This window comes from Mastigoproctus giganteus, chromosome 13 (genome assembly GCF_048544385.1).
Source record: "Mastigoproctus giganteus isolate SK-2022 chromosome 13, ASM4854438v1, whole genome shotgun sequence".
Classification (NCBI taxonomy): Eukaryota; Metazoa; Arthropoda; class Arachnida; order Uropygi; family Thelyphonidae; genus Mastigoproctus; species Mastigoproctus giganteus.
Window position 1 is genome coordinate 108,355,192 of NC_143587.1, and position 24,865 is coordinate 108,380,056.

General features: G+C 34.7%; 1 protein-coding gene across 6 annotated transcripts in view; it reads left to right on the forward strand.

The window, feature by feature from the left end:
- LOC150076347 (phospholipase D1-like) overlaps positions 1-24,865 on the forward strand; it is a 496,427-nt gene that overhangs the window by 315,934 nt on the left and 155,628 nt on the right. For all 6 annotated transcript variants that reach the window (XM_090387709.1, XM_090387710.1, XM_090387707.1 and 3 more), the window contains 3 exons: positions 1,783-2,070; positions 20,555-20,643; positions 21,095-21,243. In XM_090387709.1, the coding sequence (XP_090243835.1) occupies positions 1,783-2,070; positions 20,555-20,643; positions 21,095-21,243 (526 nt within the window). The remainder of the gene's footprint in view (positions 1-1,782; positions 2,071-20,554; positions 20,644-21,094; positions 21,244-24,865) is intronic.

The window sequence follows — 24,865 nt, forward strand, 5'->3', positions numbered from 1 at the left end:
GCCAGTTATTTTATATCAATGCTTATAATAAAATGTTGAAAACACATCTTAAAAGTCTGGAAAAATGACTGGCAGCAGCAGTTTCGGGTATTTTTGCCTAGCTGGCAGTTCTAGTGTTAATGTACATGGGTTCAGATTACCTAATTAAACTTTAATTGAATTTTCCAGTGATAGTCTTAAGTGAATAATCAAGTCTTTTTAGAAAAGTAAAATGGTAGAATATCTTTTAGCAAACAATTCGGCGCCTCCGTAGCCAGGTGGGAAGGAGCGGCAGTGCGTAGAACACGCTTCTTGATTAGACCGGGGTTCGAGCCCGTCACCACCAAATACGGAGGATGCGGAAAGGTCAGGGAATGACCACCGCATATCCCGGAGCAATATGGCCTTAGTTGCTAATGCTCCTAAAAACCAAATAACAAACAAACAAACAAGCAAACAATTCATATATTAGTACAATTTGTATAAGTGTAAAGTTCAAGACATTCTTCAACAGACATTTTTTTAAAATTTATTACAGATAATGTTTTTCAAATATTGCCTTAACTAAATAGCAGATTTTGAACACATAAAACTTACATTCGTTTTTTAGCATGGGAGTTTCATTCAACATATGACAAATGCTTTTGTTTTTCTATTTAGAATGAAAATAATTTTGTTTTTCTATTCAGAATGAAAATAATTTTGTTTTTATTTTTAGCTAAAGTAGGATAAACTTCTACAAAACATTTGTCCTACCTTAGCTTTTCTTCATAGCTAAGATGCCTTTTTTTATTTCTAGAGAAAAATTTAACTTTATTCTGCATCTGGAAAAACTTCAGAATGAAAATGCTCCATTTTATCCAACAGCATATTACATTTAAACCTTTTCCTTTTAATTTAGTTGCATTGAATTGAATGTTTTCACAAAAAATCAGGTCTGCTAAAATTCTACATCTGGAATTCGTGAATTACCACACAAAAACCAGTGTTTGGTTACACTTGAACTTCTAGCTTTTTTTTTTTTTTTTTTTTGTTAAGCATTCTCTAGTCACTCACAACATACTTAATGTAATAACAAACATATGCATCAAGTGTGCAAGATAGTTTATACAATGTTTCACTTAGAGGCAATAAAACTATAACAGTTTTGAACAATGTGACACTCCAGCTAAATAAAATATTTCATAGGCAAACTATATTTATTTATAATATCTAAAATACTAAAAGGTTATACATGAATATATTGGTTTAGTGTTTTCATTAGAGCATCTGATGAAAACATTTCCATTTAAAGTCCAAAGCTCAATTAAGGTTAAAATGTCTCTTGAAGGATTTTTTAAATACACATTTAAGTTACATTGAATCAGTACTGATATTTTACAATTCTGTGGTGTAATGCATGTGTCTTATTGATTAATTTGAAAAGTAATATGACTAATATTACTTTTCAAAAACCCCTCCACTATCCTCTACAAAGAAAAAAAAAAAATAGAATACTTATCAAAATGCAAATATTTGACCTCAATTTGCAGTTTGCTAAGCATTATAGAACATAATTTACTTATGTGAATCTGTAGATGTAGAGGACAAGGATGAATTTGCAAGTGTGTGCATGCAATGGGAACAATATTTATCATTGGGATTTTACTTTGCCACTGAAATGCTATTCTAACATTAAAACAGTGTGGGGAAGATTCAACATGCTACTTGGATTGTAAATAAATATATCTTTGCACATACTATTTTTAAACTTCTTTATTTGTTTATGTATATAGTCAAGTTCCTTGATTATTTTTTCTTCAGAATTTAAATGAGAAGCAAACTGGATCCAGAATTCAAGATGGAATTGTTATATCACTTCAGCAGCCTACTCCATCTTCATCAATGTCAAATCTACCATCACTTGTTGAAAGCACAGACTTTAAGTCTGAATCTCAAAATGCACAATTTGATTCTGAAGGGAAAAAAAGTTCAAAAATGCATTATTTACGAGGGCCAGGATCCAGTAAGGGTTTCACTACTGTAGATGGAAGTGCACAAAGTACTATTGCAAAAAAATTTAAACTCAAAAAAGTTGTGCAATCCCTTGTGGTACGTTTTTATTGTTCTTTTTTTTTTTTATCCTTTTTTAAATTGAGAAATAAAAATTAAGACACCAATGTGTAGCAATTTGATAAAATTAATAATTTCTTGTATTTTGTTGTATTGTAAGTATATTGTATTGTATTTGTAAGAGCTGATAATTCATTGCAGAACTCTTAATATTACATATGTACTAAAATCCCACTACAACAGTCAAGTGTCTAAATCTTTAAAGGGTTAATGGGTTTTCTCATGCTTCCACAAATCTCCCAAGTATTCTAATTTTATAATCAGGACAATATAACTGACAGATTCATTGACAGGTTTTCTCTTGGACAGACTTATTGATATAACTTGAGAAATAAAATATAAACTCAAATGATCAGTTCAGTTTATTAAACTGAACCTTATACTAACGTATAGGTGCAATTGCATCAGTTTAATTTGTAGCCGTCTACCAAAGTAGTTAAATTGTATTAATTATATCTCATATTGTGAATACCTTCACAATGAGTTGCCATGATATTGCACTACCTTGAATAAGTAATGCTTCACCAGTGGAAAAGACTAATGTCACTTATTCTCAGCAGATACCACTCACCACCCAGAGAGCACTGTTTTGAGGCTTATTAGTCTCTCTTTGGTGGGTGGGCAGGTACCCTGGTGTTGCAATAGTGAAAACTCAGTTGTTATTATTATTAGCAGCTATATGGTGCAAGGATGCCTGAGGCTTATGCGGCACCAGCCAAAAAAAAAAATAATAAAAATAATTCCCTGAGAGAGAGAGAGAGAGAGAGAGAGAGAGAGAGAGAGAGAGAGAGAGAGAGAGAGAGAGAGAGAGAGAGAGAGAGAAGTAGAAGGGAATCACCAAGAAAGAGAAGAATGATGATATCCAGCTCAGGATCCTGGGTGTGCCAAGCCCATATTCACCAGATGTGAGTCCCCGGGGAGTAAATATGAAGTATAACTACACAATATTCCATACCAGATGCTTGGACGAATCCAGGACATTGACGCCGACCTTAAGAAATTTGCTGTTAACCGACGATATAGACATGGGATACTCGGCCCAACACCCTACATGGACCGCCAACTTTCAGCTGCATCTGACAATCGCCAAACCCCATAATTAATACAGGGAATGGTGACCAAAGTGTTGCAATCCATTGCAACCGTCTAGACGGCAGTGAAACTACCCTGGTTGGAGACCCCTGTGAATTAATTATCAAGCATAGCGGGAAATGAGCCTGACAGTGCTCTTGTTGCAATCTCCCATGAACTGTGAGGACAGTAGTCACTACTGTAAATTGTATATGTATTTGTCATTTTTGTTTTATTCCTATATCATTTTTGTTCTTGAATGTCAACACTATTTAAAGTTTTTACTGTTTTGTAACACCTTATCTGTAAACCCCTGGCCTTTTGGCCGTGAAGGGAAAGTTGCAGTACTTAACCTTGTAACCAGTTACAATCAAATGTTGCAATAAAGATGTTCTTTTACTCTCTCTCTCTCTCTCTCTCTCTCTCTCTCTCTCTCTCTCTCTCTCTCTCTCTCTCTCTCTGTGTGAGAGATGCCTAATGGAGTACAATAGTACAGACTATAAAGTATTAAGATTCTTAGTAAAGCTTATTTATTATCTTAGTATTCACCTCTAGATCCGTATTGGTTAGGGTTAAATTTACTTAAAGGAAAATAAAGAGAGTAAAAGTTTCCAATTATATTAATAGATTAATTAACTTAAAAACATCTCTAGGAAGAGGAAGTGCACCACTTTTTCCTAGTTGTCATTTATAAAATTATATGAAGATTTGTGTGTTTGAAAAACCAAGAGCTGGACGAAAAGCTTTCGATGTCGTCTTCATCAGTTGGTGAATGACATGAGTTGTAAGTGTTGATTTATAGTATCGTAGTACCCAGGATGCATTACGTTAAACATGTGGAAATTTGATTCGTGTGAGCTGCCATATTGGTGATAGATTCGTGGATAATTTAGTGTTTAAAATTTTGTATGATCTATTTTGGCAGAACCATTTTATAACTAGGGCTTCGTACTGGAATAGCTTATAATTTGATTTAAGTTTAATTAATGTAATTGCGTTGTCTATTAATGGATCATGATTAAGTTCCTGGTTGGTCTGATTTGAAACTATTATAATGATTAGTGTGCTCTCGTGTCGGCTGTTCTGGAACTTCCATAATTTGTTTTGGTGATACCTATGTAACATGCATTACATCCAGATTGGCTTTTTATAAGGTATATTATATTGTTTGCCTTGAATATTGTATTTATATGTTTCCCTGTATTTGCTGAAAAAGTACTTAGTTTATTATATTATGAAAAAATCAGTGTAATGTTTGTCCCTCTAAAAATATTCCAGAGCTGAGGTGCAAGTTGGCTATGATACAAAAGTTTGACTATTGTATTTTGTGTTATCAGTACTAATGTTATTAATGCGAGGATTATTAATTTTTTCTTTTACAGCTAATATGGTTTCTAGAATTAATTGTTTGGGGTATTTTCTAGCTATAAAGGTTTTTTTTAGGTATAGTAGTTCTGTAGTCAAATCTTCCAGTGAATGATTGTATATCACATTGTAGATTTGGTTGTATAATACTGATTTGTTTGTGTTGTAGGGGTAATGGGAATGAAAATGTAGGAATTTCCCTGTATGTGTCTTTTTCCTGTATGTTCGCGTTTTGAGTTTATCGGATTTATATATGGTCAGATTTAAAAAATTAATACTATTATCTTCTAGTTCCAAAGTATATTTTAGTCTGTTGTGGATGGAATTAAATTTTTGTAGGAGTTCATCGATGGTGGTTTTATTGCTTATATATAATATGTCATCTGCATATTGCATGAATAATTTAATCTTAGAAGGAAAGGGTTTAAGTATTTGGTTTTCAGTGGTGTCAAGATAAATTTCTGAAAGTGGCCCAAATTTCTGGAAGATTCCCAAACCCATTGGAAGGCCGTATACTTGTTCGTATGTTTCATCCCCCAAACTGAAAATGTTTTGCCCTAACTAAAAGGCTGGTTAATTCTAGGATACTGTTGATGTTTAGGGACATGCGATCTTTTAGTGTAGTCTATGGTCAATAACTCCCACAATTTTTGTAGTGTGTAATCGACGTTTACGTTAGTATAAAGCGATAAAACATAGGATGCTAGCATGTCTCCGTCTGATATATTAGTGGAGTTAATTTTCTTGTATGCCTGATTAGTATTGTGTATTCTAAATTCTGAGAATCTCATTAATGGTGATATTATTTTTACGAGAAAAGTTGATAAGTGGGCAAAAGCTGATTTCTTGTATGAAATTATGGGCCGTAATGGGTAATTTATTTTATGTAGTTTGATTGTTCCAATTGTCCCAGACTATAAAGTATTAAACTAGAAACCGATGTAGTGCAATATCATGGCAACTCGTTGTGAAGGTATTCACAAAATGAGATATAATTAAAACGATACCAATTTAACTACTTTGGTAGATGGCTACGAATTAAACTGATGCAATTGCACTAACCTATACATTAGTCATTCTAACATGTAGCTTGAGGCTCTTGTCCTTAAATACCCTATAGACTGAACCGTATAATATGCCTGTAACCATCACTATGAATTAAAGTAATTTCAGCCCAGAACCTTCATTTAACCACTCAAGAAAACATTTAATAACAAAATTTGAATATTTTCATTCTCATTTAAGATTTTAAACATATGCATATAACCATTTATCACTTTGTACCCCAGTGATATTCACAAAGCTTTAACACAGAAGGAATCTTTAATTCTCTTTCTTTAATAAAGAAAAATCTTCCCGAGTTTATGTAAAAGCAATCCTAACTACTTCAATTCATGCAGACTTTCCAGATTCTGTAGAACCATAGTGTCACACACCTTAAAATTCTTCCACATGAAAGTGCATTCTTATGTACAGTAATTCAAAATATCAGCACTTCTGAATATCAAAATGTTGTTGAACTCAATTTGTACTCTGATTAAAATAATTGATTTAACTAGTCTTTGAACTAGTTAACAGCATTAATTTTAACTCCCAGCTAACTCTTGTGAGTTTGAAAAAATTTCCTTCTCCTGTGTTTGTGTACGTATATACTATTATCAAATAAGTGCATTTTATGCAGATTTTTAGCTATGCAAATATTATAGAATACAATGCAGTGACACAAGTATAAATAAAACTTCAGATGAGAGATGTGTTTACAATTGACATGTTACGTGGAAATCAGCTCAGCTAAATTTGAATGTAAAGGTACTTGGAAGCTATAAGATAAGACTGTTTTTCAGCAGATTTCAGCATCTCACTGTTTTGAAGACTTCCATCTTAACATCATATACAGGGAAAGTCAGTTGGCCATGCTGAAGCTAAACATAAACTAAGAAGACTGTATTTTGACAATGAGATCTCTGAACAGTTCATGTTATCCAGAAACACTGCACTGAGTTATCAATGTACATGCTATATGCAGAGCATTAGATCAACAGGGATTTTTCAGATGAGCTGCTAACAACAAAAGTTAATGCATAACAATACATGCAGTGGTATTATGTGGAGGAACTGTCCTCTGGAGGAGTGGTAATGAATTATCTGGAGCAATCAACCTTGATGTATGTTGTTTACTTCAGTAGATATTGCTCCAATCAAGAGAATGTTTTGGAAAGGACTCTGTCCTAATTGTGAATCATGATTGATGGCTCGGGCCAGTTTTTTTTTTTTTTTTTTTAGTTTGGTGTCAAAAAGATGATCATTTTTTAGTTAAGCCCTTTATCCAACACTAATGCAGTTTTGTCACAATACCTACATTTTGCAAGCAGACAGTGCTTCCTCTCACAAACTCTTGTTGGTAGAATAAGAACATAATAGATTTACTGCTCAGAGCCCCCTGAGTCCACATCAGTCTAAGACAAAGGCATATCCACTGAGGCCTTGCTATAAAGAAGTCTTAAACCATATTAAAATATGATCTATAACAGATATGACCAAAAACTTGCTCATAAGCCACATGATTTTTTAAAAAAATATAATTTAAAAAAAAAAAAAAAAAAAGCTCACAAGTAGCAACAAATATGTATGATTTTAATAACAGTTTCCATTTCCCAAGAAAAATTTGTACACAGTTTCTACCATTCTTACAGAAATATAAAAAACTGTGTTTTGCTCTGTAAAAATACCAAAAATTCCTACAAACGATTATTCTATCTTTATTTATATGATGTTTTACAGTTAAGAAAGGCAGTTTTGCTCCAAAATATCTGTTATGCTACTTTTCAGACAGACCTCTTAATGAGAATTTTATATGAAAGTACACAAATTCAACATTTTTTTTATCTTTGTGATAACACTACTTTCCTTGTCATTTTATAGCTGATTATTCCATTGTATTTTCAAAATGTTACTTTTTATCAGTGAGCATGTTAAGTGTAGTTAAAATGAAATTTAATCATAACATTAAAATGATTATCTAAAAAGAAAATTTATATTGTGTGCATGAATTTATTAAATGAAATTCATATGCGTACTCTCAAGTTCTGTGGCTTGCAGATTCTTTGAAGTTTATCTTTTGGGTTATGATTAAATTTCATTTAATAGACTTAAAACTCCATTACATTCTCTTCTCCCTTATGAGCCTTTTATGTATGAAATTTAACAGCAGCCTCCATATATTTGTTTTGTACTGCCGTGGAGTTTTAATTGTAAACTTGACCTTTAATTTAAAAAAAAAAAAAAATTACATGACTGTTTCTTACATTTCAAGTTTTCTAAAGTATAATAGGGTAAGTGGCATAAACCATTTATTTTAGGAATTTAATTATGTATGGCTGTAAGGAAAATTCAGAATAAAGCAACTTGCATTAGTATAACTTCCTAATGAAATAATTAATTAAAGAGTCATTGCCTGTTATTTTAAAGTTACTTTTTTAAAGGCTGGTTTTTTCATGTATTTTTCTTTTATCTGTGTTTTTCATCTCCTATGTGAGTTTCCATGATATTCCAAATATTATTAAAAAAATTTTTGTATAATTTTAACCTTGTCATTCCTCATCTGCACAATTAGATTTTTAATACCTCCTATACTTTTTTAATACAGATTATTTGTTCTTTAGTATTATTCTAAAATTAAGTGTTATTCCTATACAGTAATCGTCATTAATTCAATATTAGATTATTTGAAATCTGATATATTTAGACTTGTGTTTCATTTACTAATGACATACAGGGTTGTAATATACCTTTTAGTGCAGGTTATTTAAATGTATGAATTGGGTCCAACTTATAAATACCTTGTTTGTGATAAAAGGATTGCCAAAACCAACTGAAGTCACACATCACTTTACCTTCATTGTAAAGTGAAGGGAGTATAATGAAAATTTATGCAGAATACATATATAATATCATTAAAAAGTACATTATATGGTTTATGTCACTTTAAATTATATATTATTGTCCACTTCATCAAAATTAGCATTAGCAGATGCATACGATGCAAGAAAGCAAGCTTATGCAGCATCAGCAAAAAAAACCCTCCCATTTCACCCCTCAATTCATTCCAAATGCCTGTCCAGCTCAGTCTTAAATTTATTTAGGCTATCAACTTCCACAACAAAAGATGTAAGTCTGTTCCATCAATCGACTACCCGCTGGATAAAGGCAAATTTCCACACATCTATTCTACAACTGTCTTTTTTTTTTTTTTTTTCGATTTGAAACTGTGCCTCCTCAGGTTCTTAATCTGAGCAAGAGGAAGAATCCCATCAGCATTCACTTTGCTCAACCCACTCAAGGCCTTATACACCTCAATCAGATCAGGTCGTAGGTACCTACTCTCCAGGGCACTGCAATTTACAGACCTTTAGCCTTTCTTGGTAAGAGCACCCCTTTGTTCCCCTCACCAATCTTCTTGCCCTTCTTTGTACTTGTTCTAGCAACTCTACATCCTTCCTAAAATGAGGCCTCCATACCTGTACACATTACTCTAGGTGTGGTGTGAAAATTGCCTTGTATAACGGGATAATCATTAGGAGTAGCATTAGAGGCACATGATGCAAGAAAGCAAGCTTGTGCAGCATCAGCCAAAAAAAAAAAAAAAAAACACTTCCATTTCACCCCTCCGTTCATTCGAAATACCTGTCCAGCTGAGCCTTAAATTTATTTAGGCTATCAACTTCCACAACAATGAATGGAAGTCTGTTCCACTAACCAACTACCCGCTGACTAAAGGCAAATTTCTGCACATCTGTCTTTCCTCAATCTGAATTTATGCCCTCTCAGGTGATTATTCTGAGCAAGAGGAAGAATCCCATCGCCATTGAGCATGCTCAAACCATTCAAGGCTTTATACACCTCTATCAGATCACCTCGCCCGTGCCTAGTCTTCCGACACTAATTTGCAAAACTTAAGCCTTTCTTCGTAAGAGCAATCCTTTGTTCCATTCACTAATCTTGTTGCTCTTCTCTATACTCGTTCCAACAGCTCTGCATCCTTCTTGAAATGAGCCCTCCAGACCTGTATACAGTACTCAAGGTGTGGCCTGACCATTGCTTTATACAAGGGAATAATCACCTCCTTATCCCTGCAATGACCACCGCATATCCAGGAGCAATATGGCCTTAGTTGCTAATGCTCCTAAAAACCAAATAACAAACAAACAAACAAACCTGCTTATCCGTGCTAGAAAAATTCCTGTATATCATGGACAAGACACCATGAGCTACTCTTGCAGCCCGTCTGTACTGCTCAGAGAACTTCATATCTGCCTGCACATTTACCTCCAGGTCCTTTTCATTCTCTACTTCTGTCAATGTAGTACCACAGACTTGATACGTTGCTCTGGGGTTGCTGTTTCCCATATGAAGTACTTTACACTTGTCAATGGTAAACTTCATTTGCCGACTCTCAGCCCATCTACTCAACCTTTCCAGATCCTGTTGCAGCAGCATAGCGTCAGTAGTGTCCCTAACAACCCTGCCAACCTTTGTATCATCTGCAAACTTGGACATTAAGCTGGATATACCACCATCAATATCATTTATAAATACAGAAAACAATAATGGACCCAACACTGAACCCTGGGGGACTCCACTAATAACATTAGTCCATGATGAGCAGTGTCCATTAATTACCACTCTGTCTTCTCCTCCTCACCATCCCTTTATCCATAGCAGCAATTTGTCTCCAATGCCACACTGCTCCAATTTGTGCAGCAGTCTTCCATGTGCAACAGTATCAAAAGCCTTTCTAAGATCCAAATATATAATATCAAAGTTATTCCCTGCATCCAGTTCTTTTGTGACTGCATCATAGTATCCAATCAAATTGGTCAGGCAAGACTTTTCCTTAACAAAACCATGCTGTGTCTGAGCTATAACTGAAGTCTTGTCTAGATGATCCTGCAGTGCTTCTTTAATCAGTGCCTCCATTAATTTTCCTGGAACAGAAGTTAAACTCACAGGTCTATAATTACTTGTCAGCCTTTGATCCTCCTTTGTGAATTGGGGTCACATTTGCACGTCTCCAGTCTATGGGTATCTCCCCTGAGTCCAAAGAAGCTCTCATAATTATGGCTAAGGGTTTGCTTACTTCCTTTGCTGCCTCCTTTAATATAACTGAATAGATCCCATCCACCCCAGGTGTCTTTCTTGTGTTTATCTTCAACAATTTCTCCTCCACTTTACTCTCAGTTATTACAAGATTATCTTGCTTACTGCCAGAGTTGAATACCTCTGGCATTCCCCTCGCTGAATAACTCATGTGTGAATGTCGATGCAATATATTCATTTAGTTTGTTAGCTACCTGAGCAGGATCATCAACAGTTGAACCATCGATATCAAGTGGATCAATCTGATTCATCCCCTTCCTTCTAGAGTTTACATAAGTAAAGAACTCCTTGCTGTTTTTCTTTGCATCCTTTACCAAAGATTTCTCGTAATCTGCCTTCGCTTGCCTAACCTCTTTTGTAACTTGGTTACAGACCAGCTTATATCTATCATAGGGTTCTGTGTCACATGTTAATTTATATGTATCCCATGCATTTTTATTCTCTGCCATATGTCTCATTAGTTCATCTGACATCAATTTATTGTTCAAATATTGTTCAAAGCCTAAACCTTGAACAATATTTCTTAGTTGGTATGTAAAGCCTAGTAGCTTCCAAGATAAGTTCTTTGAATGCTTCCCATTTTGAATTTGCTGTTGGTAATATCATCAGTTGATCCCACTGTATAGAATTTAAATACTGTCTCAATCCATTGTAGTCGCCTTTACGAAAGCAATACCCCTTCCCTTTACCCCTAATGGTAGTTACCTCTTTGAGTAACTCCCACTTCAGCACACTGTCATCACTGCCACCTAGTGGTTCCTTTATCTGCAGATTCTTAATGCATGAAGAATCATTACTAATAATCAGATCAAGAGTATTACTCCCTCTGGTTGCCTCTCGAATATGTTTCTGTAAAAAACAGTCATCCAATAAATCCACAAAAGTCTTGCCAGTGTGCGAGTGACCAATCCAAAAGTTTTCAGTCAGTAATTGCAAAGTTAAAATCCCCCATTATAAAGATATTCTGATTTACTGGCACACTATTTCTCTGCACAATTGCTCATTATACTCATCAGATTCATTAGGCCTAAAACACACACCTACTCATTTTTCCTTTCCCAGTGCTTATGTCACACCAAACATACTCAACATTGCATTGTCTACCAATATCAATTGGATGCACTTCCTTAGATTTTTATTTGTTTCTTAACTAACAGCATAACCCCTCCTCCCTTCTTGTCCTGTCTATCCTTTCTGTACAATGTGTACAGAAAGGATAGACAGGACTTTCTACCCAAATTCCAATTCTGCACTGTTTATATCTGCACTGTTGACACCACATCTCTTATATCCCAACGATATCTGCCTTTGAGGTCTTGACTAGCGCTTCAAGCTCATCAAATTTATTAACTATACTCCTAGCATTGGTGTACATGCAAGTATACATGTACCTGTTCCTATTCTTAGTTACTCTAACACAGCCCATGTATTTACTTGTTCCTCTATGAATCTCAGAAGTCCTGGAAATCTCCGTTACCTTACTTTCCAGGCTGCTGCTCATTCTAATAGAAGCAGTGCAAGAATCACTTTTGCCTCTTTTGTGGCCACTGTTATCCATTTAGTCTGTGTATCCCACCAAGCTATCAGTTTTCCGACCCACCTAACACTGCCTCAATAGCATCAGCAAATATTCTTGCACCCTTTTTATTTAAGTATACCCCATCTCTGTAGAAGCAGTCTATCCTGTCAACAAGCACAGACCAGGCTGAAAAAACTTCTACCCCTTGAGCCTTGCACAATCTCACCAGGACCAAATTGATTGACAAGGTTCATATACTCCCTCTGATCGTGTCTGGGCAGAATTGCAGACACTTTCACATTCAACCCTAACTCGCGACTTTTTTTTCAACATTGACCTGTAGTGTTTAGTTTTATAAATTTATAATTTATAAATATGCAGATCCCTTACTTTAATGTCATTAGTTTCAACGTGTAAAACAATATCACCTTTTGTGCCCTTAAAAGATGATATCTGCCTTACAATGTCATCATTTGCCCCTGGCAGACATACCCTAGTCCTGTTCCACCTATCAAATTGTATACCGTATAGAGACAAAATCACAAAGAATTCATATACTGCTAACTTGCACTGCTGTTTATTCAGCATACAGTACTGTATTCTGAAATAAGCTGAGTTGTATATTTCTGGTGAATGTGTTTAGTAATATGGTAATACTAATAATAATTTGTAATAATTTAGTAATAATTTGCTGTGGCATTGAAAAGGAAGTATAATGAATTTACAATTAGGGAGTAACAGGATTCAACTGTAAATGCTTTCTACATCTGAAAAATTGAGGCTGTCGAAAAGTATTCAGCAAATGGAAATTAAATGTTTGATTTCATAGCACAGATACTGCACATCTTTACACCACTGTACATACTCAATGAAAGACAATTGTGCTTCAGAGAAAAAAAAATACTTTCATACTAGAGGAGAAGTTTTAAATTTAAAAAATAAACATGGTTCCTTTATTATATAGCATGCAGTTGTTTTTATTAATATATAGTTACCTTTTTTTTTTTTTTTTGTATCAACTAAATAAACACATTCTCCTGTTCAGAAATATGACTGCCAATATGGAACGAAACTATCCTTGAAGTTGCCTGTAATATTCTCTTATCGAACAGATTCAGTGCTTAATAAGTCAGTATTTACTTCTGTGAATACTGACTTATTAAGCATGGAAAAATAGATTTTTCCATGCACAAAAAAAAAAAAAAATAATTTAGTTCAACAGCCTAGGCAAACTTTATTCCCACTCCCCAATCAACCATTCATTTTTTATTTAATGTGAATCTAGTAGCATACTTACACTAGGTTTTTCCTCATATGTGTTCTTTCTTTCTTTCTTTCTCAGTTTTTTTCTAAAAGTGATTTAATTGGTCATCAGATCATTACAAATGCTGTTTAATCAACTTTTGTAACTGTAAAGGCAAATGTGATTCATGCTAAGTTACAAAGTTTATTAAATAAGCAGTATTGCTTAAAGAGAGAAATGTAATTTTTTTCATTGATTACAATTATTAAACAACCCCCAGGGGCTCACATCTGGTGAGTATGGGCTTGGCACACCCAGGGCTGGATATCATCATTCTTCTCTTTCTTGGTAAATCCTTTCTACTTCTCTCTCTCAGGGTATTAGGGATTTTTTTTTTTTTTTTTTTTTTTGGCCGCTGCAGCATAAGCCTCAGGCTTCCTTGCACCATATGGCTAATAATAATAAAATAAAAAAATCTCAAGATATGGATACTCCTCTCTTTAGCAAGTATGTTAATTAACAACATAATTATTTCAATGCTAGTTCTGTCATGCATTATGATGCATGATTAATTAATGTAGCTAAAACAAAGCTTAGCAATATTTGTTTTTGCATGTGAGTAACTGATTGAATTTTTCTACAGTATGAATGAGTGTTTCTCACTATATAATTGATTCTATAGCTACAAAAAGTTATATACTGATGTTTTATGTTTTTAATTGATATATAAATTGGTTTCTTGCCTCATTTGTTTTTTTTATTTATTTATTTATTTATTTATTTTGGCATCTTTAGGATGGGGCACATATTTGATATATTCCAAGCAGAAATGTGTGCATGTGTAATGCTAAATTTTCAGGAACTTAATAATTTCATAAACTTAAATGTTCATATTTTGTCCAGATTCTTGGATCCTGGTAAATCAAAATGTAAAAATTTTATTCCTTGAACTTTGAATTAACAAAGAATGCATCAGCTTTAAGTTTATAAGAAAGAGTAAAAAGTAACACTTTTTTAATTATATGAGAAAATAAAGTTTATTGAACTCACTGCCACCCTAGAAATAATATCTACACTACTGCAAACAATATTCAGTTTTGCTCAATTATTAAGCATAACTCAATTAATACACTCAAATTATTAAGCTGATCCAAACTGAATTTATGATACAAATGGAGGGAGGGTGGTTCAAAACTATCTTTGTGGATATTTTTATCTTGATTTGCCAGATTGAAACAAAATGCCAACACTCAAATTATAAGCATTCAATTAGAACTTTGGCATTAACAATGAAATTCAGACCATATTTACAATACAAGTGAGGATTATGTGGGCCAGTTATTTAGGGGAATATAATTTGTACCCTAAATAATTGGTCCATGTAATTACCATATAGGGGGGAAGAGAGAGAGAGAGAAGAGAGAGAGAGAGAGAGAGAGAGAGAGAGAGAGAGAGAGGAGGGTTATGTTGTTGGAAATTATGCATCCATTTGACGCTTTATTCATGTATTGAGAGAGAGAGAGAGATGAACATAAGTGTTAATTGGTCATTGGTACAGGCAATGTTTTTTATATATCCAGATTGAAATAAAAGCAATTAAGAATTCTTGTATTTACAAATCAGCCCAAACATGACATAAAACATGATATACTATATTTATATTATACTGCATTATTTATATATATAATCAATAATTGAACCAAACTAGTTAAAAATAATGAATAAAGAGAGAAATGTAAATGTGTACAGTTATATAAAATAGAAATTGTTTGAGCCCAGCAAGTAGTAAACCTGTAGGAGTAAAGAGAAAGACTGGTTAATTAAACAATAGGGAAGTGGTAAGAATGTTGTGACCTAAAACAAAGAAAAGCCCTAAAATGTGTGTGTGTACACACACACACAAAATTAATAAAATTAATGCCATTTATTAGCAAGAGGTTACATTGAATGATATGTTATAAGTAACCTTTGATTATGTGAATAAGTTAAAATTATAAAGATAAAAATAGGTTAGCTGTGGGGTGAAGTCATCCACCACAACACCACTGGTGGGGTTCTACTTTGAGGAACCTTTCTGTAAATGATTTGTTTGAAAATCCATGTTAACAGTGTTGAAGTTATAGAATAAAACAAAGATGAAATACTTTTGGAGCGCCCTCTTTACAGTCAAGTACCTCAATCTAGACTCCCGTGATCTGGTAATTCTCATAATGATTTTTCTGATTTGTTCCTTTTAAAATATATGCAGCATATCATTCTGCATACATTGAGTGATCACTGAATTATGACCATCTCCATCTGTAATTAACTATGCTGCATACTCAGTGTAAAAAGTCGAACAGCTTCCTGTTCTAGAGCAGTAGTAATTTGTGTCTGATCATGCGTCAGAGTGATAAAGTAGCAGTTATGGGACATAGTAAAGATACCATGCAGTTTCAAAAGAGTATGATTGTGGGAGCCCATGGGTTGGGTTGGGTGCTTCCATATCAGAAACAGCACTACTTGTCAGTTGCTCACAGCCCACTGTGCTTCAGGTGTACAAAGAATGGTGTCTAATGGGTCAGACCACCTCCCACTGACAGAATTTTAAAGAATTGCACAAGGTGTATGTTTGTGGTGAGCAGAGAGTGTAGTGTTATTATATGGGCTCAATGGCAGTTCACTGTGTGACACTTGAAATTGCAATACAACTTGTGTAATTCAAGAACAGTATCCCAAATGACGATGTGCCACACACTCAGACGTGGGGTTTCACAGCAGATGACCAAAGAGACACCCTACCCTCTCTTCACCACTGATCATTGTAGATGCTGAATGCTGTGGTGTCAACAACATGCTGGTCGGACACTGGAGTATTGGAAACGGATGCTTTTTGAATGAGTCTAAATTCCTGGTGCAATACTCCAATGGACACCATGTGTGGCGTGAGCAACAAGAGTCAGTGGGACCCATCATGCATGGTGCCCACTATCCAGACAATGGTAGTGGTTACTTTAGGATGGGGCACATTTTGCTGGTGAGGTCTACTAACAGTTCTTAGGAGACCATATGCACCCTTCCATGTTAATTTTTTTCCAGACAAATGTCATTGAGCCTACACTGTGCACAAGTGGTTCAAGGAACACAGTGAAGATATTACGCACTTTGATTGGCTTCCAAATTCAACTGACCCCAATCCAATTGAACACCTGTTGGATGTTTTGGAATGGGAAGTGAGACATATGAACACACAACCATCAACCATCCCAACACTGTGGAAATCTTTACAGGCAGCATGGCCACAGATCTGCACGGGCATCTTCAGACATCTAGTGGAGTCAATGCCTAGGTGAATAACGGCCGTTATCCATGCAAATGGTGACCAAACGTGATATTAGGTAGGTAGTTATAATTCAGTTGATCACTCTGTGTATATTTAAAAGTATCCAGATCGTATCCTAAAGTTAGTTTAACCTATCGTATTATTTAATAATTTTTCTTAACACAGTTATAAAGATACCATTACATCTTATATATTATGAACATCAAAATTGTTAAAATGATATGTAAAGTACAAAGTCCCAAAATCAGAAAGCAAAATGTCTACACATCTGAAAAACAAATGTGTGGAAGTTTTTTGGTTTCCTCAACCATTTAACACCTCAGTTGGCTCTCCTTGTAGTTTCCATGTAGTTTGTACTCATCTGCCCCAAATTAGTCTTGCACTTTTCTGTGCCTTTACCAACAGATCTGCAAGCTTCCTAAAACAAGGTTTCTAAATGTGAATGCAGTATACAAGATGTGGTCTAACCATTTCTTTATTACAACAAGACCATTACCATTTTTGTTCCTGCTGGCAAAGTTCCTGTATATAGTTATTCCCTGGTTTTTCTTATTACCAACTACTTTGAGTTCAGTGCTACCCAAATGGTGTTATTCTGAGATTACTACTAACCAAATGAATCTTTATTTTATCAATATTATACCTCATTTTTCCATTTTTCATCTCATCCAATTAGTTTATATAAATCTTGTTAAAGTAGCATATCCTTATATTGACTATCTTTGTGACTACCTTTGTATCATCAGTAAGCTTTAAGACATTAAACTTGAAATATTGCAACAGTATCATATCACTGGTGCTGGTCATTCTTGTCATAACATAGGCTGCGTTATGTGAAGCTCCATTTTTGTTTGCTTAATTACATTATTTAGTTAATTAGCATGATGTTATAGTTATATTTGTGTGTTATTCTGTGTCTTCTCTGCTGTTGCACTTTTCTTTCTTTTTTTTTCTTTTTTTTCCTTGCTCATCAACATGATTTCTAATTATAAGGATCAGCTTCTCTCTCTTTCAACAGAGCAAGGATGTCCTCCACTGACCACCATTGTGGTTAAGCTTATTGCTGCCCAAGATAGTCATTCAGTGTTGTATAGTTACTGAAGCATGCTTTCCAGACTAAAGAAAAAAAGAAAGCATTACTGATGAATTTCCTTTTCATACCCTTTCCACCAACTTGAATGCAAGTTCCATTTTTTTCATCGTTTAATATCTCAATCTGAAATCTCTAAGCAGATGTCATCTCTCTTCAGATATGTGTTAGTTGGCCCAACAACATTGTGATCAACTTGAAGAGACAAGTAATGAACTTGCACTTTAAGTATAATGCTTTTCATGAGTTGAACTTTTTCAGCAAAAACATGAAGTTTAAAAAAAAATTCTCCACTTGTGACAATTTGTCTTTCTGTGCTCACTTAGACATAATCTGTTTAAATGAAACTTGGCTATTTGATGATACATGTGACTTATTGGTGCTTCCTTTTTATAGCTACAAGTGTCTTCAATTGAAGATCTTGTGTTGGAGGTGTAGCTGTTTGATTAAACCTCGCTGGCTTAGTTTGTAATAAAGCCTGCACTGCTTCTAATTGCTTTGAAGCAGTTTGCACTGAAGCAAAGTGAGAGGTGTTTTGCTGCAATTTTATTACTGTATACTTTCCCACCACAAGTCTTGATGTATATAAGGAGTTTATAGTGTGGATTATTTCTTTCTGTAATTTTAAACTTTCTACAGTTGTCTGTGGAGGCTAATCTTTTGTCTCTTATGAATGAACTGTGAAAATTAATTGATAATCAATTGAAGGCTCTTAACCTGGCTCAAATTATTAGCTTTCCCACTAAAGATAATCAAACTTTAGACCTTCTGTTCACTAAAATTATGGATGGATGCAGAGTGGAAATTAAGTTCAGTATTATTTGTTTTTTATTTCCATAAGTGTGTTTTGTGATCTTTTCTGCAGATATTTAACCCTTTTGGCAATACTATATCCTTTAATGGAGATCACCTTCCATTATCTTAGTTTTGGTATTTAAAAAATTCACTAATTTTCTTAACATGTGAGAAGCCCTTTAGGTAAGAAAGCAGAAGGTTTTTGTATACTAAATTCACAATTGTTGACTGAATATAAAAAAATTCATACTTTCCTCTGAGATCTGCTTTCTTCTGCTGTTGAATTTGCAACTGAGTTACTAACCACGTGATTATCTTTTATCATAAAATACACTTATTGCTGCACCAGCCAAAAAAATAAATAAATAAATTTAAAAAATAATAATAATAAAATTAAATAAAATAATCAATAAATAATAATAAAATAAAATAATAATAGAAAATGAAATAGACAACCTATGCATTTCCCTCCTCCTGTAGGTAACTATCCAGCTGACTTTTGAAATTCCCTAAACTGTCAGCCTCTACCACTCATGTAGGTAACTTATTCCAGTAATTTATAACTCGCTGTCTAAAATAAAACTTCCTGCAATCCAGCCTAAACATCTCTCTCTCTCCCCGTAACTTGAATTTCTGACTCCTAGTTCTAAAATCATTTATAACCATGAAAATTTCATCCTCATTCATTTTGCTATTACCTCTCAGACCCTTAAACACCTCAGTCAAGTCGCCAACAACTCAGCCTAGTCTGCAGTTTGCAGAACTGAAGCCTTTCTTAGTACGAGCAACCCTCTGTTCCCCTCACCAATCTCTTTGCTCTTCTCTGCACTTGTTCCAGCAGCTCTACATCCTTCCTAAAATGAGGACTCCAGACCTGTATGCAAGATGTGGCCTGACCATTGCCTTATGCAATGGGTTAATTGCCTCCTTATCCCTGCTAGCAAAATTCCTGTATATCATTGTCAAAAGCCTGTATGTGATAATTTCTCCATGTCTTTTTCATTTTCAACTATCCTGAGCATAGTACCACAGTTGGTACATTACTCTGGGATTACTGCTACCCATATGTAGTACTTTGTATTTGCCAATTCTCAGCCCATCCACCTCTTTTCTAGATCCTGTTGCTATTACAAGAAGAGCAAGAAAAGTTAGGCAGATGGGCAGAACTTTTTTCCTTTCTGCAGAAAAAGGCAGAAAAGGCCCATATTTAAGACATCCTTTTCATTCTTGGTGAGACTGTATTCATTTTTGTTTTTGTTTAGGGAGCTGCCTGATTTGAATTTCCTTTTGAGCCTTCTCAGGTGATGCTAAACTCATCTTAATTTTTGAAATAATGGTCTTCAGAGAATTGTTTGGGGGGGGGGGGGGGTGAGACTTTATCCCGTAAATGATAACTTTTGGAACTGGTTTTCTTGGTGTTTCTGCTGTGGAGCCACAAGAGAAAACCACAATAATGGTCGTATTATGGCAGATCAGTGTCATCTACTTTACTTAACACTGTTTTCATTTTGTTTCAAAGACTTGGAAACCACTTTTAACAGCAGTAGTGGTTTTTAGACAAATATCATCAGCTACTTTAAGAATAATAACACTTCTTTTAGGGTCTTGTGAAGACTTAGGAGGCTGCATATTTGCTGCAGTATTATCAGAATTTGTGTGACAACTTTATGGTAAATTACCTGATTTTCATGAGACTTTGCAGAAAGTTGGTTATCAAATACAAAAGTCTGTAGTCAAATACAGCCATTTTCTTTTGTTCTCACTCGAAGTAGAGTATTTTTTGTTGTACAGTTGTATACCTATTAACTTTTTTAATTCTTTATAAAAGTTAATAGGTATACAACTGCTTCACAATTCATATAATAAAAATATAAAGTTGCTGTCTCTTATTGATTTTTCTAGACTATACATTCACTGAAAAAAAAATCACGAGGAACTTCTTCAGGAAGCATAGAAGTTTCTTCTTTTCTGAATCAAAAAGAATTAGAAAAGTAAGTATGTACTTTGTTTTATTAACTACAATTTAAAAAAAAAATAGTTTAGGTGATCAGTAAAAATTATAAGGTTAAATTATTATTTTATTTTTTTTTTTTTTTTAATTCTCTCTGACACAGGTATTTAGTTTCTGCTGCATGTTTTCTACAGATACCGAAGGTTTTCTTTTGAACTGTGCTGTTCTGTAATATATTTGACATATGCTGGTTATAATTTTGCTCTAATACCATTTATATAGACAGAGTTAATGCAGAGTTTTCTGCTAGAGTAATTTTTAACTGTATCTTGTATTCTTGCATAATTGTAGCAAATGGATTATACATGAATAAATCACTTGTTTTGTTTTCTAAATATCTTTAATTTATAAAAATTACTTGTTAGTTGTAGTAATTTTTTTTTTTTTTTTCTCATTTGAAAATGAGAAAAATCCTCTTCCCTGTTTTACAGGCATGATATTCAGCAAGGTATGAGGCATACAGCAAGTGAAATTGCTTTAAATGAAATGGGATTATCAGGATCTTGGAAACTGTGGTATGGCAAAGATTATACAAACTTTATTGCTAAGGATATAGTTGATTTACATCAGCCTTTCATGGGTAAGGGTCTTGTTTATTTAATTTGTGCTTAAGTAATTAATATCATCTCAGTTTGTAGTTCATAACAGAAAACAGTTCCTTTCACCATGCTCCATACTTTGAAAAAATGCTTGATTATCAAATTTAAATATCTCATACCAGGCATAGGGAGTTTCACCACTGTAGTGTGGACCCAGCCGTCTTTCCCTTTCCACCCCATCTATGCAAACTACCCTCAGCACATTACTATCCCTTAATCCATAACTAACCTACCTCACTGTTGAAGACAAATTTCTGCGTACCATAAAAAAAAAAAAAAAAAAAAAAATGCCTAGGAAATACAGTTGAACTTGGTTATAATGATCACAAACATAATGAGGTCATGGCTATCTCTAATTACGTTACGAGCATTTATGTGCAAATATTTCCTGTTTATAATGGGTGTGCTTGACAGATGCATCAAACAAACATGGCCAACTCATTTACAAAGTATAGACCACTTAGCTACTCTGTTTTATTTTTGCAGTATATTTCCTCAATTTAAACCATTTAATATAAACAAAAGTAATTACTGTAGACATTCAGTTTCTCCCTATCTCCCTCATTTAGAAATACAATAAAAAATACATCAATGAAACATTAATATCCCTTTGGAGATGAAAAAGACTTCAGGGACTGTAAGTGATAATTTTTGGTTTCCCCCATGCCATTAGTCTGTATGCAACTATTTTTAAAGGGTTAGACCTGCTGGCATTCACGCTTTGGTCTATAGCTGTTTTCTCATTAATTACACTGTGGCCAGCATGATTAATATATGTTGGCCAGTGTAATTAATGTAATTTATGCATAAAAATGCAATCAATTTTTATGCATAAATTTGGAAAATAATTCTTAATTTCCAATCATATAACAGTTTTTACATTAGCAGAGCCATATGATACAAGTAAGCAAGCTTATACAGCATCAGCCAAGAAAAAAAAAAAAAAAAAACCTTCCCATTTCACCCATCCATTCGCACCAAATGTTTGTCTAGTTCTGCCTTGAATTTGTTTAAGCTGTCAACTTCTACGACAGATGGAAGTTTGTTCCAGAAGTCAACCACCCATTGGCTAAAGGCAAATTTCCGCACATCTGTTCTACAACTGTCTTTCCTCAATTTGAATTTATGTCCCCTCAGGCAATTAATCTGGGCGAGAGGAAGGATCCCATCAGCATTGAGCATGCTCGAACAATTCAAGGCCTTATACACTTCAATCAGATCACGTCGCAGTTGCCTAGTCTCCAGACACTGTAATTTGCAAAACTTAAGAATTTCTTCATAAGAGCAACCCTTTGTTCCATTAACTAATCTTGTTACCCTTCTCTGTACTTGTTCCAGCAGCTCTACATCCTTCCTAAAATGTGGCCTCCAGATCTTATACAGTACTCCAGGTGTGGACTCACCATCCCCTTATACAAGGAGATAATCACATCCTTTTCATTGCTAGAAAAATTCCTGTATATCATTGACAAGACACCATGAGCTACTCTTCCAAACTATCTGCACTGCTCAGAAAATTTCATGTCAGGCTGCACAATTATCCCCAGGTCCTTTTCATCTCTTACCTCCCTTGGTTTATTACCAAGGGTGGTAAGAGATGAAATACCACAGTGGATATGTTACTCTGTTGTTGTTATTTTGGTTTTTAGGAGCATTAGCAACTAAGGCCATATTGCTCGGAATATGCGGTGCTCATTCCTGACCTTTCTGCATCCTCCGTATTTGGTGGTCACGGGCTCAAACCCCAGTCTAATCAAGAAGTGTGTACTACGCACTGCTGCTCCTGCCCACCTGGCTACAGAGGCCCATGTTACTCTGGAGTTACTGCTACCCATAATCACTATACATTTGTCAATATTAAACTTCAGTTGCCACCTCTCAGCCCATCTGCTCAACATTTCTAGGTCCTGATGCAGTAACTTAGTGGCATTAATAACCCTGCCAACCTTTGTGTCGTCTGCAAACTTAGACATTAAGCCTGATATTCCATCATCAGTATCATTAAAAAATATAGAAAAAACAATGGGCCCGACACTGAACCCTAGGGGACTTCACTAACATTTAGTCCATGCAAGAGCAGTGTCCATTCTCTGTCCTCTCCCACTCAACCACCCCTTTATCCATAGAATCCAGTTCCTTTGTGACCACATCATAGTATCCAATCAAATTGGTCAGACAAAACTTCCCTTTAACAAACCCATTCTGTATCTGAACTATAACTGAAATCTTGTCTAGATGATCCTGCAGTGCTTCTTTCACCAGTGCCTCCATTAATTCCCCTGGAACAGAAGTTAATCTAACAGGTCTGTAATTACTTGTTACCCTTTGATCCTCCTTTATGAATTGAGGTCACATTTGCACATATCCAATCCATTGGTAATCCCCCCCCCCCAAGTTCAAGGAAGCTCTCATAATTATGGCTAAGAGTTTGCTTACTTTTTTTGTTGCCTTCTTTAATATAACTGGATAGATCCCATCTACCCCCAGGTGCCTTTCTTATGTTTATCTTCAACAATTCTCCTCCAGTTTGCTCTTAGTTATTACAAAATCATTCAGCTCACTGCCAGTGTTTATTACACCTCTGGCATTCCACTCCCTTAATAACTCATGTGTAAAAGTAGATGCAAAATACTCATTCAGTTTGTTAGCTACATAAGTAAAGAACTCCATGCTGTTGTTCTTTGCATCCTTTGCCAATGATTTCTCATCATCTACTTTTGCCTGCCTAACCTCCTTTGTGACTTGATTACAGACCAGCCATCTGCCATAGGCTTCTGTACCACCTGTTAATTTGTGTGTCCCATGCATTTTTCTTCTCTGCCACATGTCTCATTAGTTCATCTGACATGAATTTAGGCCTAAACCTTGACCAATATTTCTTAGTTGGTATGAAAAGCCTAGGTAATTTCCAAGATTAATTCTTTGAATGCTTCCCATTTAGAATTTGCTGTTGGTAACATCATCAGTTCATCCCAATGTATAGAATTTAAGAACTGTCTCAGACTACCATAGTCACTTTTACGAAAGCAAAAACCTTTCCCTTTTGAGTAAATCCCACATCAGAACACTGTGATCACTGCCACCTAGTGGTTCCTTTATCTGCAGATTCTTAATGCATGAAAAATCACTACTGATAATTAGATCAAGAGTGTTACTCTCTCTAGTTGCCTCCTGAACATGCTATTGTAGAAAACACAATTGTCCAATTAATCCACAAAAGCCTTGCTAGTGTGTGAGTGACCAATCCACAAGTTCCAGTCAATATATGGGAAATCAAATTCCCCATTATAAGACAATCTGATTTACTGACCCACTCTATTTCTCTGTTTGGTTGTTCATTATCATCAGAGTCATTTGGCCTGTAACACACACACTCCTACTTTCAGTTTTGCTTTCGCAGTGCTTATGTCACATCAGACTGACTCAACGTTGCACTGTTCATGAATGTCAATTGCTGCACTTCCTCAGATTTTGTTTCTTTACTAATAGTACAACCTCTTCTCCCTTCCTATCCTATCTATCCTTCCTGTACACATTGTACTCTCCAAATTCCAATTCTGCAATTCTTATATCACGTCTGTGATATTCCAACAATATCTGCAT